Source organism: Parastagonospora nodorum (genome assembly GCF_000146915.1).
Source record: "Parastagonospora nodorum SN15 chromosome Unknown scaffold_2, whole genome shotgun sequence".
NCBI lineage: Eukaryota > Fungi > Ascomycota > Dothideomycetes > Pleosporales > Phaeosphaeriaceae > Parastagonospora > Parastagonospora nodorum.
The window spans coordinates 1,029,728-1,056,244 of record NW_001884550.1 but is presented as its reverse complement, the minus strand read 5'-3'; the positions used below and the strand labels follow the sequence as shown (position 1 = coordinate 1,056,244).

Here is a 26,517-nt window from a genome sequence, read left to right as displayed (position 1 = left end):
CAAGCTCAGTGGTCTTGCATACCGCAAAAGCACTGCCCGGATTTGAATGTGGAGCCTGTTTTGAACTTGCCCAACGTCCCAAGAAACTCGAGTTCTCTATTCCGGATGTTAATAGACATAATACGCTTGGTGTGCCATTCCAGCATATCACGCCCTGGCGATCCCAACATGGCTTACACAATCCTGAGAATTTGGCCAACATCACGAGACTGGTTATTAGACATTCGGACGCCGACTTGCAGAACCTCCAGCCCATGCTGAATGGGAGCACCCGGTTGCAGTCTTTTACCTACGACATCTTCTACGACTGCAATGAGCGCGCTAATGCACCGCAAGGTACGCTTTCAACGTCTCAAATACCTCTCATTGTTATACTGACTTTGGTACAGTAAGTCGAACCCTCCCAGGTCCTTGTTGAATTGCTCCTTGGTCTGCCTTTCATCCTTGCGTTTCAACCGATGGCACCAGCCATATCAGGCGTGTATGTTTGCAAAGTCTTGACGTTTCCTTCAAGCTAATGAGTTTCTAAACCTATACGAGACGGCTACTACTTTTGTGCCATTCACTCAGCAAGCACAAACGTTGCAATGTCTGTCATGAGAGAATTACGACATCTCATCTTGCTCAAATTTTGCCTGAAGTCTGCACACTATCGACAAACATTTCGCTAACTACACCGTCACTTCTAGCATTGGCTTGACCTTTCAGCGTGGAGTGACTCGCTACCGCGGTCTTTGAAAATTCTCGTTCTCGGTGTCGAATATTGCGACACCAGTGCATTCCCTTTCCAACAACCACGGACGGGAGAAAAGCTTTACGGATATCTTGATCTCACGAATCATGTCGATCTGCATACCATTGAAGTCCCATTAGTTTTCCTGACTGGTGATCCCGACTTTTCGATCACCACAGAGATTTACCCGCTTCTACCACCAAATTTGAAACACTTGTCACTACGAACAGACATGTCGAACGCACAGCATCATTTTCCATTTGACACGTCGCGGCTTCCAAAATCGTTGACCTTCCAGGAGTCTGAGGACGAGGCTCGCTATCAGATCAATGCAAGAATGGATGTCTCCTACATGTTCCATGCTGCCATGTCGCTTCTCGAGTTTGCTGCAGAGCTCGAGGCCGTCTCTATCTGGCAGCCAGCCGACCCTTCATTGTGCTGGTTTGATGGACAGATCGCTGACTTCGCCCAAACTTGCCGAAATAAGTCTATCAAGAGCATTATGGTGTACCCGATGATGCTGCGCTGGAAGAAGCAAGAGCATTGGAACCTCGTCAAGGAAGTCACTGTCTTCGATAAGAGTCGCTCATCGTCCAAACACCATGAAGATCTCTACAGAGGCGATCGCGGTGGCATACCGCTAGGTCTAGCAAGCCAGTATCATTTACACGCACTGAGGAATCGCCGCCTTCGTTTGCGCTAAGTGCATAACAGGGTACTGCAAAATTGCGATTGTACGCAGCATGGCCGGCTTGGTGTGTCATAGGAAAGTGACGACAGAGACGAATGCAAACAGCAGAGAGCACCGACCTCTGGGGATTTCGGACTGCCCTACCCCGAACTTTTTGGTTTGCAAACGCTTCCAAAATTTCGTGATTGCTACCGCCGCAACAAGAAGCAAGTGGAGATCACAGACCAGATCATCGATAGACGTCAACGAACTGCAAATTCGACTTCACTGCAGCTTTTCATGCCTGCGCGTCAGCTATTGAGTCACGCTAGTGAACTGACACGTTTTTTCATGTCGCGGTCGCGTCGATTACGTGATTTTGCTGTTGTGGTCACCGTGGTTACTATTGCTTCCACAATAACAATTTGCAACTTACAATTTGCAACTTCGATCAAAGCACTCACTCACAAGACTTCTGCAGCTCCGACAGACGCAATCAACTACAAAGACCTTTGAAAGCTACCCATAATAACCATACTCCTTCAGTCTATCATGCCTCCTTCTGCATTGCAGCTCATGCCCTCAAAAGCTTCGAGAGAGAAGAAACGGGCTCAAGAAGCTGCCGCTATGGGCCCGCGAGTCACCGTCAACCTGAGGCCTTTCAATGTCGCATTCGTCTTCCTCGTCTCACAGCTCGCTGTCCTTCAGTACTTCACTGGCTTCCTCAATGGCACAAACATGGTCAACGGCTCATGGATCCAGCTCGAAGGGTTCCATCCAGTCATCTTCAACTTCTTAGCACAATGGCTCCTCGACAGCACCGTCTGGCCCCTCAGAGATTGCTCCGCATCTGCATCAGCTTCGAGCATGCTCGACATACTCGACATCACCTTCTCGACACTCATGGACACCACACACGACGCAAACCCGTACGCAATGACGGCTGCAAGGAAATTGGTGCAAGCCTACTACATGGGTCTTCGAATCGGCGCATACCACTTCATGGACGCAATAATGAACGTCATCATCCGCAACCTACGCGTTGTTGCTCCCCCCGTCGCCTGACCAGGTCTTCCAGGTCTGCATGCGAGCTGGATCCGGCAATAACGGCTTCAGGAAACTCTTCGTCGACGCATACATCTGGGTAAGCCGCATGAACGGCGGCCAGGTGCCCCGCCTATCCGACTACATGGCGGAATTCCAAGCAGATGTCAATGCCACGCTCCGAAACTTGCAAACCGGCAAGTACACCTTCGACGCCACCAACCCCGCCAACCCTCGCAACCGCGAGATGATGGACGTGGAGATCAACTTTGCGGCACTTGAGAATTGCCTTTGCCATGGCAATCAAGGAACTCTCAAGTGCCGCTACCACGTCCATCCAGCAACTGATCCATGCTGGAATCTCATCGTCGACACCACCCCTGTCGTCCTCCCCGCGCCGCGCCCAACTGGTGCTCGCCGCCGCCACTGAGCGTAACGCTTACCACCCGGATAGATTGGAAGGGACATAGAGCTAACGGATAGAAGGAATCGAGTGCCTCCGAGCTACATCATCGATGTCCATAGATTGCCAATAAAAAGTCTGACTTCTTCCTAGCACACTCATCCTAACCTCACTTCATCTGACACTATAGTATATGGAGGATGATCACACTAACCTATGGTGTATAGGCATCGACTCCATTGATCTGGCCCTGGCGCCATCCAGCCTGCATTATCAGGCTCCAAAGACACTGTCGCGACGGCCTTCAGGTCGTACTACGGGAACGAGAGCAATTCTGGTGGTATGATGGAAGGCATTGTGGCATTGACATAAAGATACAAAGGACCACCCAAACAACGCCGCGCAATGCTACATATGCCTGTGAAAAATGCAAATCCGCTACACCAAGTTCCCCCTAGCATCCTGCTCCCTCTCGATTGCCTCGAACAAGCTCTTGAAATTGCCCGCACCGAAGCCATCGAAGTTGTTCCGCTGAATAATTTCAATGAACACCGTCGGCCGATCCATCAAATGCTTTGTGAATAACTGCAACAAATACCCGCCCTCGTCAAAATCAATCAAGATATCAAGACTCTTAAGCACTTCAAAGTCCTCATTCAGCACCAGCCCAGACTTCTTAAGCCGCAGCTTCATGCTATCGTAGTACGTCTCCGGGACCTTGATGAACTCGACGCCGCGCGCCTTGAGATTCGTAATAGCGCTCACGATATCATCCGTGCGCAGAGCAATGTGCTGCACGCCCGGGCCGCCGTAGAAATCCACGTACTCCTCGATCTGGCTCTGTTTTTTGCCCTTTGCGGGCTCGTTGATGGGCATCTTGACCACGTCGTTGGGGCTGGACATGACGATTGATTTCAGCGCAGAGTACTCGGTGCAGATATCCTTGTCGTCTACGCTCCAGAAGCGGTGGAAGCCCAGGACATTCTCGTAGTAAGAACAAACGTCTTCCATCTCATCCCAGTCCTGGTTGCCGACGCAGTGGTCGATGGCGTGCAGTTGGACAGGCGGGAGGAAGCGGGAGAGCGCGTCGCGGGTCTTGGGCTCGGAGCGGTAGCCGGGGAGGAACGTGCCGGTGTACGAGTTCTTTTGGATCAGGGTGTGTGTTGTGTCGCCGTATGTGCGGATTGTGGCGAGGCGGACGGTGCCGGATGAGTCGGAGATGTCGTGGGGGGCGGCGATGATGGTGGCGCCTGAGGAGACGGCGGCAGTGTAGATGGCGTCTAGGTTGTCGACTTCGAAAGCAACGTCTGGTGGAATGTCAATGTTTATGTCTTTTGTGTTTGAGTGGTGTGTTTGACTTACCCTTTACTGCATCGCCATGCCTCTCCTGATGCTCATGGATCTCCCGAAGCAGTTGCTCATCTTCTTTGCTGAACCGTGTGCTCTGCTCCAGACATCTCAAAGGCGATGTCAGGACGAAAGTAACATTGCCGTTTCGAATGACATGAGAAGCAGTGGCTCGCGATCCAGTCTCTAGTCCGCGGTATGCAACTCGCTCGAAGCCCATGCGCGAGACATAGAACGAAGCAGCCTGTTTAGCATTCCCAACATACCAGTGTACATGGTGATATCCACGGTACGCCGAGACATCTGATGAAGGTGTAGCATTCGTCAAGCTCGGCGAGCTCGGTGGTGAGATAGCAGCAGGCGCCATTGTGAAGATCAACTCTCAGTATCAAAAGACAGAGGCTGAGTTGGTGCGATTATGATTATGTTCAAGAGCACTGATGCGTATTGAAGGAGGGATATATGCTAGTCGACCAGTGATTGCCTGCTCCATCTTTATCATTCACACGCACTCCGCCCACTTGCCTGCAAAAACCGCAATCTCGATGCTATTCATGGCAAGTGCGTTCTACTCACCGTCATCCTTAGCCCTTATGCCGAGATCACGTGCAGTGACCTTCCTGAACGGTTGGTATTGTCCGCTGTTGTCCGCTTTCTAATAGTCCGCTGGTATCCGACGTGGACGAACGAACTGAGGAACACGTCGCAGTACACGCCTGGCAGTACGTAACTATAACCACCAAAAGCAAAAAAATCGTTTTTCTGTCATCCTGGAGGTTCAATGCAGTGGGATCTGAGTGCTGCTCAGCTTGTGCTGTGCGAAAGGACCGTTCGATGTTGCGTGAGATGGTCGCGGCCAATTTGGGCAGGAGCCTAACTGTTCGTGGACAAGCACGCGTGCTTTGCCGTCAAAAGCCGCCCGCACGCTCTATGCCGAAGGAACGTCAGCGACAAAAGCTATAGCAATCACGGGTCTATAGAATGAACAATCCTCATTTGCGGTAGAGAAGATCGTATTCCCGTTAACAGTCCTCGTTAATGCTTCGACCAAGCAACTGAACCGCGCACTTCAACCATATTTTTTACTTCAGCATTTCCAGTCAGCCGTCCAGAAGTGTATTATAACTTAACCACCCCTTCACATTCAACGCAACCGCCATAGTGAATATTCGAACTCTCTCCATTTCCCACCACCATGGCAGTCTCTACTTCTCCTACTGCACTTTCCGCGAACGACGCACGAGTGTTAAACGCGCTCTTCGATCCGGAGACCCTGCCATCATCCGTCGCAAAGTCAAAAGACGCAACAGCAATCAACACATCACTGCCACCACATCCCAGCATTCCCGCATCTCAGATCTCGGCGCTTGAAGCTCAGCAAAATGAGATTGTACGGCGGATCTCCACGAGTTCCAGCGAGCAAGACATCGATGCCGCAATCGTAGAATTGGATCAAGTAGTAGAAGCGTGTCCGAACTACGGCAGCGCCTACATCAACCGCGCCATGCTTCTCCGCATGAAGCTAGAGTCGCAGCTTACTGCTGCACAAAATATCTTCTCCCACTCTACGAGCGACGTAGAGCCTCTTTTTACTGATCTGTCTCGCGCGATACACGTCTCGCTGCCTGCCTCTTCGCCAACAGCACCGGTATCAACGTATCAAGCCAAGATACTTCGAACCGCATATTCGCATCGCGCATATCTTTACCTAAAGGCAGCGGAGACAGGAACAGCTTTGCAAGGATTGGAGAAGAGTGATTTGGAAGAGCTGGCGAGCAAAGACTTTTCGGGTGCGGCGAGGTATGGCGATGAAGTGGCGCGAGAGATGAGTGTAAGAACGAATCCGTACGCGAAAATGTGTGGAGCTATTGTCAGGAATGCACTAAAAGAAGAGATGAAATCGGAGACCTCATGAGCGAGGTAGGGTGGCTTGTTACTAAGAATTGAGGTCTGAATTTCCATAAAGTCGTCTATCATTATTATTATTCTATTACTTTTGTCGTGAAGCTCGTGGAAGCAGGAGAGTTTCATGTGCCGTACCCAACAAATCGGTGTAGCCAGACGACATTACATCGGCAAATTCCATATGAAGTCTAACGTGCCGTCATCAAAGCCCTGGAAGCTCTGCTGATTGTCGAGTCCAAAGGGCGCCATCGCTGGATCGAAGGGTAGCGCAAGCCAGTCATCGTCAGGCATTAAGCCAGTCACGTTCTCCGCAAGAGACGATAAGCTTGACTGACCCGCGTTGTGGTTGTTCAAGAAGTCCATTCCTGTCGTGCTGCCAGCCTTGTTGATATCCGTGGAAGTGGCGCGTGATGGCAGTCGAGGAGGCCTCGAAGAGACTACAAAGCTCTCGCGGAGTCGCGCAACATGAAGATCCAGTAGGGTCGCATATCGCGAGGCCAAATGCATATCGTCGAGCGTGCCTAATGAAGTTAACCACATACTACAAAGAGATCCCAAAACAACTTACTAGCGCGCAGAGCTCTAATTGCTCCCTCTAAGATATCAAGCGATGACTGCAGCTTCTGATTGCGCGATCCGAGACTCAAGCCTTTGATGAGATAGATCGAGGACGTGGTGATGCGTAGGAAGATGCGCACGGGTGAGTATCTGAGCGCGCCTGTTTCCGAAAGTTGGCAGACCTTCTGCAGGATCTGGCAGCTTCCGTCAACCACCTCTTGAATGAAATCATAATCCCTGGGCTCCAGGTTGAAAGACAAGTTGTCTTCCTGTGGCACGTCCGGATCGGTCTCAGCGAGTGTGCGCTCTACAACGGCTTGCATGCCGAGCGAGTTCGTGTATATCCGCACGTACTGATACTCTATATGCAGCATGTCGTGCAATCCGACTTTGAGTTCTGTGAGGACTTTAGTATAAGGCCAGCATTGGGAGAAGCACACTGCTTACTGCAAGGGTCTAGGTACTTCTTCCTCCAAGATGTCAGGAGTGGCTGGAAGTGCTCCAGCAACCCAATGTAGCGCCCAGTGCGCAAGAGGCTCCGCGTGGTTGCAGCAGAGGGGTATATGGTATCTGATACGGAACGTGCAAGCTTGGTAAGTTCGACCCAAGCGCTCATGAATGACTGCCACTGTTCAACAGCACCAGTCGCCGAGTCGACTGGGATCTTTTCCATTAGTGCGTGATTGAGGCTTTGTGGTATCATAGAGGTACAACCCAACCTCCACGACAATTGCTCCAACAAGACATAGAGTAACTTCCGAGCCCGTATGCGACGGATTACCAAGTACTCTGATGTAAATTTGGGATACGAGACCATGGTCCGTTCTCGATGCTGGCATTGTCTTCGAAAAGGCCGAGCTCCTGAGCAAGCGACAATGCGCAACCCATCAGCATCCAAGACATGCGATCTGAGCGTTTCGCTGGTTCAATGACATCCTCAAGCCAACGACTCGAAGTTGCGTCGCCTTCCAGTAGCCTTGAGCCTTCTTCCGTTGTGTTGTTCGCACCAATCATCAGTTCACAATCCCAGCCATCTGCGGCTGTTGGAAAATGGAGTGCACGCGGATGCCATTCCGAAAGCAATAGAAGTGCTTCGATGGAGCCTATGGTCCGACTTTGCGCTTTCGATGGTTTGACCTGGCCAAGCATTATCTTCATAATGAATCGCTGACACTGCTCCCACAGCCTATCATGCACAAAATATCCTCTTGAAGCGCCTCCCACACCAGGGAGAATATTATAGCGAGACGAGATCATTAATATGGTCGTGCATAAGAACGGATCAAGTGCGATCAACGAGTAGTGATTCTCATTGTGCGCGTAGAACTCTCCAAGGATGGGTGATAGACGGCGAGCAATTCTTGAAGAACAGGTCGACATATGTAACAGCTTCGTGTGCAGAGAACCATCCCATCTGTACAAATCGGCAAGATGTCCAGACCTTTAGCGTTTCTGGGGAGGGCGTTGACATTTGCACTCGGCTGGGCCTTGAAGGTGTGAAACGGTGATGACGGAACACCTTTCGTAGCCAGTTGCACCTGATCTAGGTGTTTCATAGGCTTGGGAACCCGATTGCTCCTGGTTATCCATAGCATCACGATGATGGGCCGCTTCGAAGAGCAAATTCAGGGCGTCACTGCCGCTAGACACAACCGTCCTCATGACCGAATGTGCCAGGTCAGGTTGCGAGGTCGATATGCGGCGAAGATGACCTGGAGAGAATGTATCGGAGCGCTGGCTACCATTGATATGAGGACTTTGGCCAGGTGTCATCCCATGTGTAGAAAATGATGACCTATGAAGTGGAGATGGCTGAACTGTCGCAGCCGGATGTGACTGGGTGGCGACCGGCTCGTCCAGGTCATTGTCTCTCGCCTCTCCAGGTTTCCGTCTCTTCACCCACGATCGCTCGGATCGAAACACGCATTCTCGCATCTCTCGCTTACATCTTTGGCAGGGTGGCTTCAATTCGCCGCCATCAGGCCCAGGACCAAGAATGCACTTGGCTTTGCGCTGGCGGCAGTTGATGCAAGCCTTGTACGCACGCTTAAAGTCGTCTGGGTGGGTCCGCTTCTTGCTCGAGCCATTCATACCATCATGTGCTGTACTACCGTCGTTATGGTCCTCCATGGCAGTTAGTTCGTACGATGGTAATGTGATGCGGATGGCGCAGGAAAGAGATGTACAGTTCAAGGCGGGTAATCGCGTGAATGACTGGATCTTGGGGTGAAAAACTGCTAGCCGAGCTTTGCCGCCACCAGCCGCGGCGCATTTACCGCAATAACACCTTGCGCTTCAGGCATTACACTTTTCGCGAGCCTCATCCAAACACCATTGTTTGTGAAATACTACAATTGAATACTCCATGTTGCAGCTTCGACAGTGATCGGCGCAAGAGATGTCTATCTTGCGCTGCGAGATGATCAGAGCCGGCTAGGTGCGGGCCACGCGCCGGGATTCCCGGGGCGCGATCCGTTCATCGACCCGCGAAGTCGTTTTTCCTCGGTGCTGGGTGAAGTTTGTAACGAAGGATGGTAGAGGACTCTGACAGATCTAGTAAGTTGCCATCGATCCTGTCGCAAAGGACGCGCGCGACTGTTGTACGTTCCAAGCCATATTAGACGATACAAAACGGTAACACTGCGTGGAGCAAACGTGCAGCGAGCCACATCCAGATTCAAGTAGGTAGTGCAACGAAGAATTCCGGACAGCGGACTTTGTGTTACGCCATGAGTGCAACATGGTCGATGAGATCCTCTCCTCCGCCAAGGCGATCCGCTACGCCATCAGCCTCAAACATGAGACACTTGCGGGTTGCTGCACGTTTCACATCCAGCACATCATTCCATGTACAGTAGATCACTAGCCGTCGAAACACAACACAGTTCTTATTCGCTTCAGCCAAGCATAACACAAGCAACCCAAAGCGTGCACTGAGAAGTGCCGGAGCTTACCCAAGTCGGGTTTTGCAAAGGCATGATGCTGGATGTTGATGCACGTGTAGCTTGGCTGGGTCAAGGTGTATGGGAATTTGATCTTGGTGCCGGTCTTTGAGAGTTCCGTGGAGGAGAGTTGGCCACCGATACAGTTCGTAGTGCAACGGTGGAGCGTATTGGAGATCACTACGGTTGTAACGGAAGAAGGATTACGCTTGTAGAAGTATAAGAAGGAAGTGTTCGGCGGCAGAAATGGATAACAAGAGTAGCGTTCAGTTCTGTAGCTTTCAGCTCATGGCGAACCTCTGTTGAATTATCAACCTCTCAAAGGAACCTCTGAACCTCTGCTTTATTGCAAAGGAACCTCTGACTCGACGTTCTCCTTACTCATTTTTGTTCAAGCTGAACCTCTGCGTCCAGAACACTCAAATCGTTATCGTTGACCTATGTCGTCATGTCCGATTAGACAGCGTGTGCGCGACATTGGAGGCACGGGAAGTCATAAGCGTGGCGCACACACACACCTCGAAAACTTGAATCAGAGGGTTCTCGAGGTATCCGGAAGCTGTTCGCCAACCCTGGTGGGAGCCATACATCGATCTTTTTGCGGAAGCTTTCACAAAAGCACAACGGACAGCGAGGCACTAGGTATAAGTTGGTTTGCTTCGCAAATTTGGTCTCATTGTCATCAAAAGCTCGCATCCCGACTGAGAAGTGGCGAGCGTCTATCCCAATACTCCACACGAGTAAGCTACAAGTACATGGTTGTTGATAGGCAACGGAATACATGTGATTGTCCGCTAAATATAATAACCACATTAAATGAAAGACTGGCTGCCCCACTTTATAAGATGTTAAGATGTATTTAATGTAACGCCGCAAACCGACATGACCGTGTTCCCCCTTATTCATACAACGACGATGACGTGACAGTCGTTCACAAAAGAAATTGGAGATATGACCCAGCATAGCATTGGACAATCTTGTCAATTGTGCGGAGTGTTCCAGACGTTGGTGAGGTGGGAACCAAACCGTACCACCCAACTGCGCAGCCATCACCACGAGCGGTGTATGATTGTGCAGTGAACAACCAAACGGACTGCCTAAGCAAACGCGCCCACAGCTGCCATACCGGCAGCTCCAAGGAGGACGTAGATAAAGGCCATGGTCCTGTCCTTGCCCTTCAAAGTGTGCTGAGCCTCCTCGGACAGGAAATCCTCGGCCAGAAGGTCAACAAGAGCAGCGTAAATGAGCAGACCGGAAGAAATGGCGTTGAACACACCAACGATGATCAGACCGAAGGCAGAGTTGGGATCGTAGGAGCCACGGGTAAGGAGTCCGATGGCCTGACCGATGGGAGCCGTGGTACCGAAAGCAACGACAAGAACCCATGGCTTCCAGCTGTTTGATGGGTAAGGCACAGCAGCAATACGAGATCCGAGACCGAGACCCTCGAACATCTGATGAAAGACGATGGCAATCAGGAGAACGATGAAACCTTCCGCGGTGATGGAGATGGTCATGCCGACGAAGACGGAGTGGAAGAGGATACCACCTTCGATAAGCGTGATTTGCATAGACTGCTTCTTAAGTACCATGGGATCGACAGCCTTCTCAACATCATCATCGAAGTACGAAACATTGCTGGTCTCTTGGGGCGCTGACTGCTGCTGGTAGTTTGGAAGAGCTGGCATCTGACGGTTGAGCATGCTGAGCATCTCGTCACGCTGGCGGACGTATTGTTCGTAGAAAACGATGAACCACGGCGGCATTTCGGACTGTGCCTCTAGCTCTTCTGAACCTACGTTCTTGGTCGTAGGGAAGGGGAAATTTTCCACTGGGTAAGTCGCCTCTTGCCATCCTCGCTTCTCGTCGCGCTGAGCCATCATTGTCTTCTGGGAGTCGTAGCTCTCGACACGGCGGATGGGAGTTGTTGAATGCGGCCTGGACGCCTGCAGGTGAGTGCGTGGCCATTGAAACTCCTCGCCAGTTGATCCACCGTGGGTGTGACCTCCGGTCTTTGCGTTGAGCCACATTTCAACTACGAAGAGAGCGAACAAAGAAGCCATCATGATGACACCGGGCATGGCAGGGTATTTGTCGGTGAAGAGTTCCGGTAGGCAAGGGTCATTGAGAGATGCGAAGGCAGTTGGGAGAAGCTGTAAATGTCAGCACACTATTCCGAGAATGCTTTCAATAAGCTTGTACTGACATGGACGAAAGCAGTGGCGATGAGGACACCAGTACCGAAATGCTTGCAGAAGAAGAAAATCTTCGGTGGGATCTTCATCCACTTGACCTTTTTAGCTACGACTGGAAAGCCGCAACCACCGATCGAGGCGAAGAAGACAATGACTGTACATCAGTTAGTCGATGGGGTTGCTGTATGATCTTGACTTCACTTACAGACTGCAGCCACGTGCAGAGGGAAATCATACACGGCGCCATCTGCCTCACTTCCACACACCGGCTTCTCCATGTCGGCCATATTGAAAATATAAAATAAGGAGTAAAATGTCCAAGGAAGAGTATACCGGATCTCTAAACCAAACTTGCCAGAAGCTTCGTCGCCGGCGACGATGGACGAACGAAGAGAAGAGAGTGAGAAAGGGAAAAGAAAGACCCAACAAAACCTCTTTAAAAGTGCACTAAAGAATGGAAAGTTGAAGTTGTAGTTGATGATAGACTAGGCTCGGCACCAGAGGGCTATGTACTATGCTTTAAGGTGCTGACAGCATTAAAGTGACTAACCGCTTCACGGTGATCGCCAGGTCTCTAGAACATATTCGGTGGAGGCAACGGATAGTGGAGCCTCGATACAGTGGTCAATGCTACAACGTCCAGTCTTGGACAGGTGCTTCATACATGAGAACGCGGAGCTCCAGACGGTGCCAGGACTGACCAGCAGAGCTTGTGCCAACAAACGCATCGACCCCGGAAGAAGCATGGCCCTGAGGCCACAAGGCCACAAGTGAAATCAGTGCTTGCCCAGCAATCCAAGCCCAATAGCAGGCAGCTGTCACGGGAGCGACCACTTGGCTTTGTCGGAAGGGGTGGGAACATGATGCGGCTCAAGTGTCGTTTCCCCAGCGTGGGTCGGCTTACGCAGTGTGGAGGTGCGAAGCATTGAGCTGAGGCGCATAGGGAGCGTTCTGCCGCAGCTCCAGTATGAGGCCTCGGTACACAAATACAATGGTCCAATGAGACGTCGGGTGATCAGGTTGACATGAGAGGCCAAGACGGTCGGTTTGGAGCCGATGGGGTTCTTCTTGGCATGGTCCGAGAAAGGGAGTTTTGAAACCTCCCGAAGCCCATCTCAGGGCGTGCGCTGCACGCAACCCTGCTATACAACTCTCCGCGCCGATCACAACATCACGCTAGCGCCTAATCTGTGGCTCAGTGCGTGTGTGGGGTATATCTGGGCTGTTACTGGTGTTGTGATGGAGAGGTAGGAGCAGCCTCAACCTTGGAAGTGTTGAAGTTTGATGGACCCCGCGCTAGCCAAGATGTCACATCCTGCGACATCCCCTTCGGCCCTTCTTAGCCACGATCAAGACGTGTCTTTGTAGCAAGACAAGCTTTGTCGACGTCCAGAAATATGGATTGAACACGGATACCCACAAGTGCACATCTCATCCACAGATGTGTATCTCGTGATCCACATTATACGTTCCCTCCGCTCTCTCCGCTCTTGCAGGCCGCCAAGAAGGTTAAACTGATCAAGAACCCAGCTAAGCTTGCTCCGAGCCAATGAATTGACTCGCTTCAGAGCCAAAAGCGAGCTTCGATAATGCTTAGCTGTTTCATGCTCCGCTCCATCCTTCCGCGTTCACGCAAAGACTTGTAGAATCACAATCTAACGCCGTTCCCCACGAGTCCAGCCACTCCAGAATGAGATCAAGGAGTAAGGAAAAGCTCCGCGAGGGTGGAGCGGTGCCGTGGTGGCGTTCGAGCACACTGTTTATTACATGGCGCTCCCAGCGCTCAGGTAGACCGACCCATCTACATAAGTCTCTCACACGATCGTAGAGATCTTCAGAACCTTCAACACAAGCTGTCATACGATACCGGGCATGATGTCTTCCGATCACCATAGTGAGTGTCAGATTACCCAAGTACGTGGTGCTTGTCTCTGATGCCATCTTTAGCTTCTCCTCAGGCTCAGCATCAAAGCCAAGGTGCCGAACAGACAAATGTTCCAGTCACCGCTGATCCCTCGTCTCCCAAGAGCTTGTCAGACCAGCCTGCCGCTGTCGCCCAGCAGAGCAACGATGCTATAGCACCTGTCACTGATGCTTCCACCCTTGGGGCCAAGGACGATGCTACCATCACTGTCGATAGTGCCGACCCACTGGGTTACGCACGCCATCGCCGAGAGGACATGTCTGAGAAGCAGCTGAAGGCTGAACACCCGCTCGCCAAGCCCAGGCACATGAAGGTTCGTCACCAGTCAGTCCTCGCAAATCTTGATCTGACCAGTCGCAGAAATTCTACAACAGGCAAAACACTCTGATTGATCAATTCCTCCAAAGTGGTGACGAAGAACGGCTAGCTGCTCTCGATCATCTCGAGAATGGACCAAAGGTCAAGTTCGCCGTTAATGCTTCTTTCACGGTGAACTTCTTCCTCTTCATCATTCAGATGTATGCAGCCATCTCCACGGGCTCGCTGTCTTTGTTTGCAACCGCTGCCGATGCTTTCATGGATCTAGTATCGTCCGTTGTCATGCTTACCACGTCTCGGATGGCTGCAAGGCCAAGCGTCTACAAGTATCCTGTCGGACGAACACGCATTGAAACGATCGGTATCATTATGTTCTGTTGTTTGATGACAACTGTCGCGATTCAGCTCATCGTAGGTCCAACAACATGGTTCAATCCTTCGTCGCTTACAATAGCTAGATCGAATCTGGTCGCGCGCTTGGGGGTGGAGCCAAAGAGTCTGAGGAGCTACACCTCATCCCAATCATCTTCGTGTCCGTTGCTAGTTAGTTTGCCATCTTGATACTTCTTCCTGTCGCTTGCTGATCATTATTAGTCTTCTCGAAGGGCTCGCTTTGCATCTTCTGCTTCATCTTCCGCCGCTACCCTGCCGTGCATGTTTTCTTCATCGACCACCGTAACGACATTGTTGTCAACGCCTTTGGCTTGGCCATGTCTATTGTCGGTAGCCGTGTAGCTTGGTATGCGGATCCAATCGGTGCGATCCTCATCGGACTCTTGATCTTGGTTTCATGGGCCGCGAACGCATTTGACCATGTTTGGCTTCTTGTTGGAAAGTCGGCGCCTAAGGAATTCATTTCCAAGCTTATCTACCTTGTCGTTACGCACGATACGCGAATCACTAAGGTGGATACGGTATGTGTCTCAAGCCAAGCACAGGCGGTCTAGGCGAGGGCTAATGTGATACAGTGCCGAGCCTACCACGCTGGGCAGAATTATTATGTCGAGGTCGACGTGGTAATGGATGAGGACCTGCCATTGAAGGTCACTCATGATGTAAGCCAGACATTGCAGCGAAAGCTCGAAGGTATGTTCAAATTATGTTTTCTTGCATCGTGAACTATTACTAACTTCATCTAGGCTTGGCTGATGTCGAACGTGCCTATGTCCACGTAGACTACGAGGGCCATCACGATATTCACGAGGAGCACAAGCCTTTGTACGAGGTCACTCAAAAGCGCACCATCAAGGAGCGTGCTAAGGCCTTGTTCTTCTTGTTTGGAAAGAAGAAGGACTCCGCCGCTACTGCCTGAGCTTTTTTGCGGTTAAAACTGGCGCCCCGCAACTGCACCTCAAAAGGTTCCTGATCTGGGACTTCGTTCTCTGAAAAGTGGCTCCTGCCACACCAAAATCCCACAGACTCATTCACATGGTCTTGGGTCTTCTGGCTGTACAAAACATGATTTTTGGCGTTATGGGTAGATGAAAGACAAGGAGCGGGGAGGCATACATTTCTCAGATACCCCGATGGTCGATCAAAGAAAGATCTCAATACTATACATGTGCACTATGGACGAAGCTCCAAACCTGTTGCGCACGCTGTATAGTATCCTTTCTACGACGTCTCGATTTTTCGAGACACAAAAAGTCTTTTTAGTAATTTGAACAAGCATTTCACGAATTTGAATTGCTTTTTTGATCATCGTCTCAACTCACTTGTGTGCATAAGTAACATTTCTTCTCATTATGAAGCAGACCGATTCAAGCAGAACCTTCTAGTGCCATTCGACTCTCTTAAACCACCGTCGTTCGCAGCGCAGACTCATGAATAGCAATCATCATGCCGAATAAGATCTAACTTCAGCTCAAGCCTTATCTCTCAACTCAGTGACGGTAGCAAACATCAAATCTCTGATCCCGTTCAATCCACGCTCTGCCAACCAATTCAGCACAAACACCTTATACCCAGCTGCACCGTCCCAATCCACACTCACACCCCCCTTTCTCTTCAGGACTTCGAGGCTCCGCCCACTGACGGGACCTTGGTGGTACCGAACACTGTTCTTATCGTAGCCTTCTCTAGCAATCTCGCGCTCTTCCATGGTGCGCCAAGCAGCCGCCGACATAGCCGCGAGCCAAGCGTGATTCGAAAGCCCAAAAACCGCCCCGATGGCATACTCGCGATCGATGCTGATGAGGTAGTCGTTGAGAGCGGTGCGCAGGTCCGGATGGCAGTGCAAGCCCAGAGCTTTGTTGTCTGCTGTGAGGAGAGCGCGCGCTATCCAGATCAAGTGGTAGATGTCGCGCAGGCACCAATTGAGCGAATCTGTGACGTCGTTGGGGTAGTATTGCTTGACTGGCTTTGGGTGCACGTCGAATGCAGCCTTGTGTGCGCCAATGACACCGCAGATGCGAGAAAAGGTTGTTGAAGAGGTGTGTTGGGTCAGGAGGTACACCAGGTGCATCGGTGGTAGGATGATGGGTACGATGTGTGGTTTGGAGGATGTTGATAAGAGTTCGTAGAAGGAGAGGACCGAGGAAATGAGTGGTTGACCTTCACCTGCAGGCAGGGAAAGGAGGAGTGAGTTTGATAAGGTGGAGACATGTGCTGCCAGGTCTTGGAATACCTTGTTGGTGGCCGAACTACGTCCCGGAGGTTGTGATATGGCTGCGCATAGCTGTTTTTGGAGCAGGGAAGTGTAGAAATTGACAAGCTTTTCGTATGCCGCCGGACCATGCGATGACAAGGCTTGCTCGACAGAAGCGAAGTAGTCAGTGTATGCATCTGGGAAAGACCCAATGGGTATATGCGAAAGGAGTCCCAGAATCGCACCATAATGCTCTTGTCCGTTCCAGATGGGCAAGTATGCCTGGAGGAAATTGAGCGTGGTGGGGTGAAGTTCCGCACCAGTATCGGCGTGTCTGAGAAGGCTATCGAAGATCCCCTCCGCATACCTCAGATCGCCATTGCCTGACCGCTTGGACTCATATAAGTCTTCGAGACAAGTTGAGAGCCAGAGATCTATCCTAGTAAATGTAATGGGTGCTGGTCTCAGCTCTACATACTTCTGTAGGAGTGGATCGGTCAGGAACGCTATCATCTGACCCGGTGGCTCGATACGATCGAGCCTTTCTACAAATTCCTCTACATTGTCGATACCTTCGAGGGTGACTGACGCTTCGGTCGCATGGTAGGTGTGTACATCCGGAATGGCCGACGCCTCGCTATTCTTAGGCCCTTTTCGTAAGACCTTGAACCCGTTATATCGATCAATTAGTGTCTCATCCGCTGCTGTGCTCGCGTCCTGGATTGCGGAGATTCTGGTCCGCCACTCCGTGTCGGGTTGCTTTTGAGGTCAGTGAGTTTTTTCAACAGTTTAACAACTGGCGGGGTCCATGGAACCATGGCAAGATTACATCATCTCAAGTAGGACAGAAGACGGGAACTTACTGGAGCAAACGATTTCTTGCTGATGGAGGTGCTACCGAGAATGATGTCGGGGTAGTAATCCTTGAAAACGCGGAGAAGGCCCTGAAGTGCAGGCTCGTTACCAATGCTGCGGGACAACTCGAGGCTACGATCATGTCAGTATGCGTCTTTGTGTTGCTCAAGCTGGCTTTTCGCCGCGGTCAACTTGCATTTGCTGTATTCGAAATGGCTTGACATGCTTTCTACGGGTAATCAATGATAGCAGATGGCACAGAGACGTCCTGTCTGGGTTAGCATGCCGCCGCTGGCTAGTCTAAACTTGGAAATGTGCACCTGATACTGATCATGTCGAGCATGCCAAAAAGCACACCATATAAACGAGAAAGTACATTAGGATCCTCGATGATCTCGTGAATAGACCTTAGCCACTTTACAAGACTGTCTTGAGTACCTGGCGAAGGCTTGCCTTTGCCCTGGCCAAGTGCGCCCACGATGGTAACGATGACATCCGCGGGTACTCGATGGGTGGGGTAGAGATTCTTGACCAACGTTGTGACTGTTGTTTGGTCTAGATGAGTTTTAACACAGACGAGCTGTACAACGGCACGAAGAGCATCCTCTTCGAGTCCGTCCTCAAATGCATGTCGGCAGATGACATCAACTGAGCTGAACACCTTGATTGCGCGCTGCTTGGCCGGTGTTCTTGATGCTACAATGCACACCGTCAGTACCGATCAGGTTGATAATGCGCTTCCAGTCCTTCACTTACCGTTATGCAGTGACTCTAGCGCGTCGTGCAGCGGAGGCCGCTCTTCTGTCGAGTGCATCAGTGGGGTTTGGCGCAAGGGTAGTGCACGTGTTCCTACCAACAACAGAAGGCATTGCGCTCTCATCAATCCATGCATACAACAAGGTGCAGGTCCACCGCGAACGCTTCTTGATCGAGTTGGTGCTCGAGCGCGTCGTAGTGGTGTTTACCTACTCCGATCGCGCCTTTCCTTGCTCGGGGCGCTAAGCAAGCGAATGATGCACCACATTGCCCCAACTGACCTCCTCCCCACCCCTCACCTGCCTTTCACCCACGTTCTGTGTTGCACGCAGACTGGATCAAGACTGTCTCCGCCATTGAGGCGTATGCCACCTGCCTTGACGGTCCGTGGTGCGCTATCCCTGCTCGTGGTAAAAAAAGAAAGTAAGCGCTGTCTGTCACTTGGGATCGCCCGCCTCGATCATGCAACCAGTCTTGCAGCGTCACCCGCATAAGTGCTCTGTCACTGGACGTGCATCCCGTCGACTGTCTACCGCGGCATCTCTTTTGGTATCTGTGTCGCACAGCAGGTCTTGATCGATAGTACTATCGGCTCAAAGTCCCTTTGCTGCGTTTGAGTGGTCGTTTGTTGCGCTACTCGATACGATCAACGCTGCAAAGCTCGCTCGAAAAGTCCTGACTCCCGCTCCATCGCATTACGAACGGCAACATGTAGGCGGCGGATGTCTGCATTCAATCGCATCCCCGGTTACTGGTGCATCGACTGTACTTCGTAACTTCGTAATGTTGGGCTCAGGACACGCAGCTGAGCCAGGTTCAGGTTCGGGCCGGCCAACAGAACATCACTCAAGTGGAGGCATAGCTCTTCAACAGTTTTGCGGCACACGACTCGCAAAACTCTGTTAGATGGACTGCCCACCCAAACTTGGTCCTTGTTTTAGCTAAGATCAAAGTCTTCGCACATGCTGCTGTGCGACAATCAGGCCTGGAGGGAGCCGTCTGCCCCGGGCGGATGCGACCATAACGGAACGGACACAGCCCACTAAAAGCACTCGGTTTGTGCAAGCCGCAGCGCCATCTCGGATCCTGCGTGAGGTCGACTGCCAGAATCCAGTTGGTGCGGTCCCGCGAAGACCGCGGCCCTTATCGGCACGCGGTATATGCGTGCTCAAGGCCTTGTACGACTTACTTAGTGTCAGGAGTTGTACAACCCTGCGCATTGCTTTCAGCCGTATTGATATGTGTTTCTAGAAGCATGCTTGCAAGTGACGCTGATGATCTTTGACTGGCAATGCACCATAGGCAGGGTTCACGGTTCACATCACGATCCCAAGTACTCTATATCTGTATCTCGCCCAGCAGCTACATGGATGAACACTGACCATATGGGCAAAGTTTTCATTGTAACTCTGACGGTTTATACTCGTCACACATTACCTTGTCTGTACCATAGACTTTGAGCTGCAAACGCTCTTAGCTCGGTCAACGCCGCTTTCCCACAGGAGTAGCACCACATTGTCGCAGTCACACAGCCGGGTAGGGTTTTGATATTGGACAAGGCCCAAGGAACCAGCAGCAGCATATTGTATTAGGGCTATCAAAAGTCAAAAGGGCAACCCTCGTCACCATTTACGCTCCCCCAGACTGTAACCTCTTTCCAATTTTTCCCACTATCTCACAGAATCTACATACCAGCAACAGATTGCGTTACTCAGCATGGGTGAGCGTAAAAGCAAATCATCCTGCAATACTTCGACACACTCTCGCTCGAACATGGCATCTACGGTCACACAACAAGGAGTCTTTGTTTCCAGCAATGCAAAGATTGTGCGGTGTCCAGACGGGATCCTCACTCGATTACGAAGGTTGCATGAGGCCGAGATAATCACTCTCTTCACTCCCTTTGTGCCCCATCCTCCTGCTACCAAGCTGTCCAAAGATATGGATCCGTTTGAACCGTTGGGACGTGCTCTTCCGCGGCAAGTACGACATGTACCTTACCGACTGGACAAGGGGATGACGGATCTACACGCGGATTTCTTACCAGCAAGTGGAGCTACCGTTATTGTGGTTTGCGTCACCGAAAACGTTTTGCGAAGCAACGCCAAAGCTTTCGAGCAACAGGTCGACTTCGCTAGGAATATCTGGAGGAAGATACACGAGACCAGCGCGATAGCAGGTATCCCGGCCATTCTACTTCTAGTCAGTAGTGATGCTGCCGGTCAAGCGTACGCCGATGCCATGCAGGAGTTCCCGGCGCTCGTCATGGTCAACAATTATACGACGTCAGCATTAGCGGATGCTGTCCGAGTATTATTTGGTTTGTGAACTATTGTGAACCCCACAATACAAAGCAACATTGGAGTGTGATACCAACGAGTATCACACGACGTAAACTTGGGGTGGTGGACTGAACACAGTTTCCGATTTTCGTCATTCTGCGGAAGCGAACATGATCCCGCGGCGCTCGTTCCAAACGTGCTTACTGCGCCTTTCACCTGCGCCTTCCATCAGTGCCTGTTTCACCAGGATTGTCATAGCTTGGTCAGAGCCAATCTGTACGATACGATAGTTGGTTTCCCTTCTCGTTGGATTGTCTTTCACTTCCATCCAACAAGTCATATATTATCAGCTTCGATTTTGTTGGGGAACCTTTGATCCAGGATCATTTCATTTACATCAAACACCTATTGGTCTTCATGTATATGCTTTGTTCAGCACGCTCCCACGTACCAGTAGGCTTCTTCTGTGCTTCTCTCGTTTTTCTACCGCGCCGCTTACCCGGTGCTTGGGCTATAAATACATCACTGCCAATATCGACTTCCATTTACTTGTTTCAATAAAACGACTGTCGCTCTGAGCAGTCCCGTCTCGGAGACCCGCGGTGTCGGTTTGGGTCCCAGGACTTATTTGTTGGTACTATGAGTTCCAAGCGTGTGATGATATGCATTAAGTCGCACTCACGTGAGGGACAACACGGTCTCATTGAACCTCCCAACAAGCGCTCGCTCTAGCAATCTTACTGGCTCTACAGAATGGGCTGTGGGCGAGGCACAAAGGAACCAATATTACCATTATGTATTGTTGTTTATATACACTGACCCGAACAACGGTTCAAGACATTGGCCAAGTCACTGGCAAAGCTGCAAAACGCCATCCCCCATGCATTAATAACCGATGGGCTTCAAACAGGTTGGGACGAATATACCAACAGCCCGGACGGTGCAAAGTATCAATTGCTCAACAACTTCACATTGAGGTGTTTTCCTCGCGCCGCATTTCGAATTCGGGTCGTTTATTCTCATATCCAATGACGTCCTCATAACTCCATAACCCCCCGACCCGCAGCGGCAGCAGCGCTCAGCCCCTGTGTCGTCGTCAATGCGCGACTCGACTCCAGCAGCTGGCCGGCCTTCTGGGCCCCCGTCGCCAGCGTCTCTTCATTCCCCGAGAAGTAGTAAAACAAGCGGTTCGCAATAATCGTAAGGTGGTCTGGCAGATACAGCGACGCGGCGATGATGAGTAGGGAGAGCAGGAGGAAGAGGACCGAGTCTAGACGCCGAGTGTCAGCTAGGAATTGTAGTCGATAGGCATGTTGGGAGACGCACTGAATATGAACTTCTCCGTCGACGTCAACATGTACAAGGAGAATGTGACTTCGTATTGGTACCGCTTGCGCTGGAACTCAGCGGAGCAGCGCGGCTGGGTAGAGCATTGCGGCGAGGACGAGGGCGGATGCGCAGGCGAGCAGGGTCAGGGTGGCGAGGTAAGTCGAATCGATCATGAAAGCTTGCTGGGGAGTCTTGTTCTGCACGCGCGTGGGAGAGTTGCAGTGGTGGGTTTCGTGGGCGTGGTTCAGGAACGGGGGCTGTCGATTGTCATGCCAGGCACAATTTGGGGAGGGCAGGGATCAGGCGGCTTCGGGCATGTTCCGCGGTCGCCGCCGATGGGTGGACGTCACTGGTCGGCCGCGACATTGTGTTCACAAAAGCTGAAAGAGGAGGCTCGACGCGTGTTATTTCCAAGGAGGGCCATGTAGCTGGCCAAGATGATGATTCAGAACATGTCTCCCTTTCTATCTCGCCTCCCCCTCTCCCTCGGCTTCCAAACCCGCTGCTTCACATCCACACGCACCCACCTCGCAAAGTCCCTCCCACCCCGCGTCCCCCTCCCGGACTCGGACATCATCGAGAAATTCCTGCACGGCTCCGGGCCCGGCGGTCAAAAAATCAACAAAACCTCCTCCGCCGTGCAGCTCAAGCACATCCCGACCGGCATCGTGGTGAAATACCAAGACACGCGGTCGCGCACGGTCAATCGCAAGATGGCGCGCAAGATCCTGCAAGAGCGCATTGAGGAGGCCGAGCTGGGCGACGATGCGCGGACGAAGGTCAAGCAGAGGGAGAAGAGCAGGAAGAAACAGAGTGCGGATAAGAAGAAGAGGAGGAAGTATCGGAAGTTGGGCGAGGAGCAGACGGGAGATGGGGATGGGGTGGAGGGTGAGATTGAGGGTGGCGACGTGGAGGAGGCTGGAGGAGAAGAGGTGGTGCGTGAACAGGCAAGCACGCCCGAGCGAGGTTGAAAGCTGAAAGCTGAGAGAGGACGAGAACCACAAGAGACAAGTCTACAGATGACCTGCATCATTGACGGCGCGGCGAGCGAGTCAGCGACATCACCTATATCGCCAAGTCCCTGGGACAGCAGGATGCAGCTGAAAGAGGGATGAGTCGCGATGGCATGGCTTGCGGTCACGCCGAGACTCACAACAGGTTGGCGAAGTGGTCAAAAGACAGCGCTGGTGAGGTGGAGAGATGCATGGCATGTCATCAGCTACATTATCCCATCACTATGTAGCTGCACTGATCCAGTCAAAACGAGACATGGCAGTGCAGTGCAGCGCGGACATGCCTAGCACTGAATCCACATCGGGGGCTCCAACGCCCTGAGTGCGCCTGCACACAACCACTCAAAATCTTCTCCCTCAACACATCTACAAAACGAACAGCATCAATGCAAAAGTCCCTCCAACCAGCAAGGAGGTAGTCTAGCAAAAATTGCCTCACTGAAGGCCCCCGAAGGAGACCCGATCCAAGACCTTGTCCGCTGCAGCAGATTCTGAATGATCAACCTGATCTTTGAGCTGGATTATCGCAAGGAGATAGTTGGACATTATGCCGAATTCCTCCTCCCACAAAGAACAGCAGAACTGATTTGATGATTGGAATCGTTCTGCGTCGGACGTTTCTCTAGCCCGCCTCTGTTCGGAGATTTTCACATAATCCGGTAGTGCGCCCAGCAAAACGACAATTTTCGATTCTGATAAAAAATACAAAGGCCTCGTCACCGCGACGGCTCTCTTTTGCCATACTTCCATATAGTCTTCGCGGCTAATATCCGCCTCCTGTTCAGCCATCCACTCATCGTTCTGTGTCAAACTCAACAAGTCTTACAGCCCAAATTTCCATATACCTGATTCACCATGTTTACACGTTCTTTCAACCGCCTATTCAAATACGACCGCGTTGAAAGCCAGAGTTCAGAAGATCAGACTCCATACCTCGATGGACCCGAGAAAAGCCATCACCCTCCACTCTATCCTGGCATTGAGACGAAGAGCGCTTCTAAAAAGTTCTCATTTTTCCCCAAACTGGGTCTCATCATTCTGCTGCTTGCAACGGTTGCAGCCATCGCAGCGTTCACCATCCCCACAAAACCGTCCTACAAGACCCTGGACTGCGGTACCACCACTAACGAAGCCCGCAAGCGCGGCTGCATCTACAGCGTCGTAGACGGCCAATGGCTCCCCGCTCCATGCTACGACAAAGAAATGGACGACGAGTTCACCAGCGTGCCGTGGAAATACTGGGCGCACATGAACCGCTCCGTCGAAATCCAGGCGCAGGAGGTCAAAATGGGAGAAAGTGGGTTCTGGGTAGATGTGGACTGGCACGTTGCGCACTGCAAGTTTGTCATGAAGATGGTGCGCCGGCAGTTTCAGCGGGCGACGGGGAGTGAGAAGGATGTGGCGTGGAATCCGTTTAGGACGGACGAACATCATTGGGAACATTGCATTTCGTATTTGAATGCGAGGGTGGTGCTTGATCCGGACCTGGTGGATTCCCTGATCAATTTGGACTTTGGCGAGTGTAAGGTACTTCAGTGAGAAGCGATACAATTTGTAGATTATGTACAGCACAATGTGGTTCCCAGGCCAGCTGTCAGCTTGAGCGAACTGTAAATCCCACCACCAACTGCAGACAGAAAGTGCTTGTTTCATAGGCATCGTGGCGTTAGATTGTATGGAGGTGTAGATTTGGGACGAGAACGCGATCGCGTGCATTAAGTTCCACAGATCATCACATATGCTGGGTACTTTTGTGAGCACCTGGCGTTTGTGGTCATTCAAATGTCATCGGCATTAGCGTGATTGCCGTAATGCGCCGAAGGTCACTCAATCACTTTAAACCCTCATTAAACTATTTAGTATGTTATTACAAACACGAAGAGAGAAAGGCGTCCGGATAAGTCTGAATAACTCCGAATAAGTTGAGAGAAATCGGAGATATTGGCCAGTCACATAATACCCGACTTGAAACTATTGGAGGTCGCTTTCTGAGTGTGAACCCTATCCCTAAGCAGCCTACCTGCAAATGGTAGCAATTCTGAGAAGACGCTATATGTTTACTTCTGATTTTCTGAAGAGTTCCATGATTGGGACTTTGGATCTGGAACATGTCTCCCTCACTTTCTGGGCACGATGACGAATCTCTTCTCCCCCAGGGAAAACCTGACGAATACCACTGCTGTGCGAATAGACAACCATCATCGACCCGAGCTGGATGGTCCCGGTCTCGGTCTCTTGCACTTGGCATAGTAGCCTCTCTTCTGGTAACAGGCACTTTTTTCAGCTCGTTGTACTTTTATTCCAGAAAGGAGACCTACACATGTACTCAAAAAACCGACTCGACGCACCCTAGTGCCGCCAATGCCCTCAATCAACTTTTTGAGGATAAATACCCCATTCAATACGATCCAGTAGGTGCCTACATTGCCTGCCCACTGGATTCTGCGGCAGCAGCAAGGAAAGGAGGATGTTCGTACGACCTAATGATCAACGGCTACATCCCAGACCCATGCTTTGACAGCGAGATGCATCAAGACTTCACCACAAACGTCGAGCTTGGTTTCTGGGCGGACGAGGCGGCTACACAACCCATCTCCACGGCAGAACTACTCGAAGGCGACATGATCAAACACAAAACAGCCTGGCTTTCAAACTACGCCCACTGGCAGCACTGCATGTATTTGATCAACGGCACGCATCGCGCTTATTCACGGATGCCGACATTATTCCTAGACGCCTATCTCGATCAGCCACATATCCAACACTGCTTCACCGTCATCGCAGAGCCGAAACCGACTCTTCCCTACAAGAAGATGGAGCAGCCCATGGAAGCTGTTTTCATCTCAGAACGGCGGTGTTACCTGAGAGATTTGTCGCCATCGGTACCGGAAAATCCGGGGGCGGTGAATATTGCTATCACGCATGCTAAAGTTCTTCCGCAGTTGCCAGACTTTGTAGATGAAGATGATAATAGAAGATGAAATTATCTGAGTCTGTTCACCCAGCGCTACTTCGTTGCCGCTACTTTTGATACCCCATCCTTGAGTAGCATTTAAGATGCTACTGTGACGGTGCACTGAGTGATTGGCGAATCTTTTGCGTAGCTGAAGTAGACTTTCTGGGACCTCAAGACAAAAAAAATCATATTCGTTATTCAATAGCCCGCGATAAGTTCGCTTTGCATGCAGACAGCGCGTATCGCATAGAGTGGTCCTAGTGTACGGACTGCATTTCACACTTTGGGTGGGTACTACAGTGCCACATGGCCGGGTCTTAATTACACTTGTTACCAAAAAACTCGTTGCCGCAAAATAGAGGATGAAGAAGCCAGATTGAACTTTGCACAACAGCATCCACTTGATTGCAATATCTAAGTTGTAACCTCTTAATCTCATTAAACACATAAACTCTCTTTCACAAGACGCCTTTATCTTCGTCAGGCGCCTCGGGCCTCCTTTCCTCCATCCAGTCAATAGCTTCCTGCCGGTTTTGACAGACATGAGCGTGACCGAATCCTGTAGTTCCATTGAATGGCGGCGCGTGGCTACCCTCCAGTGTCATATCCAAATGGCAGAGAATTGAATGCCGCAAGATTTCAAAACAGTGTCTTGTGTGCACACTATTGGAACCTGGAGGTATCGACCTCTCTTTACCGT

At 51.2% G+C, this 26,517-nt stretch overlaps 16 protein-coding genes across 16 annotated transcripts; 7 read left to right on the top strand and 9 right to left on the bottom strand.

Annotated features, from left to right (window-relative positions):
* Nucleotides 1-965: 965 nt before the first annotated feature.
* Nucleotides 966-2,877, top strand: SNOG_01562 (hypothetical protein; the record flags this gene model as incomplete). The annotated part of the gene is made up of 4 exons (XM_001792147.1): nucleotides 966-1,386; nucleotides 1,448-1,488; nucleotides 1,950-2,438; nucleotides 2,473-2,877. 4 exons carry the CDS (start codon nucleotides 966-968, stop codon nucleotides 2,875-2,877), a joined length of 1,356 nt encoding a protein of 451 aa, XP_001792199.1.
* A 411-nt stretch (nucleotides 2,878-3,288) lies between these two features.
* On the bottom strand, nucleotides 3,289-4,564 carry SNOG_01560 (hypothetical protein; the record flags this gene model as incomplete). The annotated part of the gene is made up of 2 exons (XM_001792146.1): nucleotides 3,289-4,157; nucleotides 4,213-4,564. 2 exons carry the CDS (start codon nucleotides 4,562-4,564, stop codon nucleotides 3,289-3,291), a joined length of 1,221 nt encoding a protein of 406 aa, XP_001792198.1.
* An 828-nt stretch (nucleotides 4,565-5,392) lies between these two features.
* On the top strand, nucleotides 5,393-6,112 carry SNOG_01559 (hypothetical protein; the record flags this gene model as incomplete). The annotated part of the gene is made up of 1 exon (XM_001792145.1): nucleotides 5,393-6,112. One exon carries the CDS (start codon nucleotides 5,393-5,395, stop codon nucleotides 6,110-6,112), a length of 720 nt encoding a protein of 239 aa, XP_001792197.1.
* A 152-nt stretch (nucleotides 6,113-6,264) lies between these two features.
* On the bottom strand, nucleotides 6,265-7,333 carry SNOG_01558 (hypothetical protein; the record flags this gene model as incomplete). The annotated part of the gene is made up of 3 exons (XM_001792144.1): nucleotides 6,265-6,539; nucleotides 6,671-7,057; nucleotides 7,108-7,333. The coding sequence occupies 3 exons, from the start codon at nucleotides 7,331-7,333 to the stop codon at nucleotides 6,265-6,267; spliced, it is 888 nt and encodes a 295-aa protein (XP_001792196.1).
* A 770-nt stretch (nucleotides 7,334-8,103) lies between these two features.
* On the bottom strand, nucleotides 8,104-8,790 carry SNOG_01557 (hypothetical protein; the record flags this gene model as incomplete). The annotated part of the gene is made up of 1 exon (XM_001792143.1): nucleotides 8,104-8,790. One exon carries the CDS (start codon nucleotides 8,788-8,790, stop codon nucleotides 8,104-8,106), a length of 687 nt encoding a protein of 228 aa, XP_001792195.1.
* Nucleotides 8,791-9,382: 592 nt separating this feature from the next.
* Nucleotides 9,383-9,987, bottom strand: SNOG_01556 (hypothetical protein; the record flags this gene model as incomplete). Its single annotated transcript, XM_001792142.1, has 3 exons — nucleotides 9,383-9,477; nucleotides 9,615-9,810; nucleotides 9,961-9,987. The coding sequence occupies 3 exons, from the start codon at nucleotides 9,985-9,987 to the stop codon at nucleotides 9,383-9,385; spliced, it is 318 nt and encodes a 105-aa protein (XP_001792194.1).
* A 712-nt stretch (nucleotides 9,988-10,699) lies between these two features.
* On the bottom strand, nucleotides 10,700-12,084 carry SNOG_01555 (hypothetical protein; the record flags this gene model as incomplete). The annotated part of the gene is made up of 3 exons (XM_001792141.1): nucleotides 10,700-11,755; nucleotides 11,809-11,951; nucleotides 12,003-12,084. The coding sequence occupies 3 exons, from the start codon at nucleotides 12,082-12,084 to the stop codon at nucleotides 10,700-10,702; spliced, it is 1,281 nt and encodes a 426-aa protein (XP_001792193.1).
* Nucleotides 12,085-13,672: 1,588 nt separating this feature from the next.
* On the top strand, nucleotides 13,673-15,351 carry SNOG_01554 (hypothetical protein; the record flags this gene model as incomplete). The annotated part of the gene is made up of 7 exons (XM_001792140.1): nucleotides 13,673-13,711; nucleotides 13,756-14,034; nucleotides 14,082-14,450; nucleotides 14,498-14,582; nucleotides 14,634-14,953; nucleotides 15,008-15,125; nucleotides 15,179-15,351. 7 exons carry the CDS (start codon nucleotides 13,673-13,675, stop codon nucleotides 15,349-15,351), a joined length of 1,383 nt encoding a protein of 460 aa, XP_001792192.1.
* A 552-nt stretch (nucleotides 15,352-15,903) lies between these two features.
* Nucleotides 15,904-18,295, bottom strand: SNOG_01553 (hypothetical protein; the record flags this gene model as incomplete). Its single annotated transcript, XM_001792139.1, has 5 exons — nucleotides 15,904-17,065; nucleotides 17,105-17,343; nucleotides 17,490-17,570; nucleotides 17,858-18,177; nucleotides 18,238-18,295. 5 exons carry the CDS (start codon nucleotides 18,293-18,295, stop codon nucleotides 15,904-15,906), a joined length of 1,860 nt encoding a protein of 619 aa, XP_001792191.1.
* Nucleotides 18,296-19,953: 1,658 nt separating this feature from the next.
* Nucleotides 19,954-20,565, top strand: SNOG_01552 (hypothetical protein; the record flags this gene model as incomplete). The annotated part of the gene is made up of 1 exon (XM_001792138.1): nucleotides 19,954-20,565. One exon carries the CDS (start codon nucleotides 19,954-19,956, stop codon nucleotides 20,563-20,565), a length of 612 nt encoding a protein of 203 aa, XP_001792190.1.
* A 991-nt stretch (nucleotides 20,566-21,556) lies between these two features.
* On the bottom strand, nucleotides 21,557-21,876 carry SNOG_01551 (hypothetical protein; the record flags this gene model as incomplete). Its single annotated transcript, XM_001792137.1, has 2 exons — nucleotides 21,557-21,807; nucleotides 21,846-21,876. 2 exons carry the CDS (start codon nucleotides 21,874-21,876, stop codon nucleotides 21,557-21,559), a joined length of 282 nt encoding a protein of 93 aa, XP_001792189.1.
* Nucleotides 21,877-21,922: 46 nt separating this feature from the next.
* On the bottom strand, nucleotides 21,923-22,214 carry SNOG_01550 (hypothetical protein; the record flags this gene model as incomplete). Its single annotated transcript, XM_001792136.1, has 2 exons — nucleotides 21,923-22,105; nucleotides 22,194-22,214. The coding sequence occupies 2 exons, from the start codon at nucleotides 22,212-22,214 to the stop codon at nucleotides 21,923-21,925; spliced, it is 204 nt and encodes a 67-aa protein (XP_001792188.1).
* Nucleotides 22,215-22,285: 71 nt separating this feature from the next.
* On the top strand, nucleotides 22,286-23,091 carry SNOG_01549 (hypothetical protein; the record flags this gene model as incomplete). The annotated part of the gene is made up of 2 exons (XM_001792135.1): nucleotides 22,286-22,809; nucleotides 22,905-23,091. 2 exons carry the CDS (start codon nucleotides 22,286-22,288, stop codon nucleotides 23,089-23,091), a joined length of 711 nt encoding a protein of 236 aa, XP_001792187.1.
* SNOG_01548 (hypothetical protein) lies at nucleotides 23,084-23,407 on the bottom strand (the record flags this gene model as incomplete). The annotated part of the gene is made up of 2 exons (XM_001792134.1): nucleotides 23,084-23,189; nucleotides 23,301-23,407. The coding sequence occupies 2 exons, from the start codon at nucleotides 23,405-23,407 to the stop codon at nucleotides 23,084-23,086; spliced, it is 213 nt and encodes a 70-aa protein (XP_001792186.1).
* Nucleotides 23,408-23,716: 309 nt separating this feature from the next.
* SNOG_01547 (hypothetical protein) lies at nucleotides 23,717-24,475 on the top strand (the record flags this gene model as incomplete). The annotated part of the gene is made up of 2 exons (XM_001792133.1): nucleotides 23,717-24,383; nucleotides 24,420-24,475. The coding sequence occupies 2 exons, from the start codon at nucleotides 23,717-23,719 to the stop codon at nucleotides 24,473-24,475; spliced, it is 723 nt and encodes a 240-aa protein (XP_001792185.1).
* Nucleotides 24,476-24,969: 494 nt separating this feature from the next.
* On the top strand, nucleotides 24,970-25,842 carry SNOG_01546 (hypothetical protein; the record flags this gene model as incomplete). Its single annotated transcript, XM_001792132.1, has 1 exon — nucleotides 24,970-25,842. The coding sequence occupies one exon, from the start codon at nucleotides 24,970-24,972 to the stop codon at nucleotides 25,840-25,842; it is 873 nt and encodes a 290-aa protein (XP_001792184.1).
* Nucleotides 25,843-26,517: the final 675 nt, after the last annotated feature.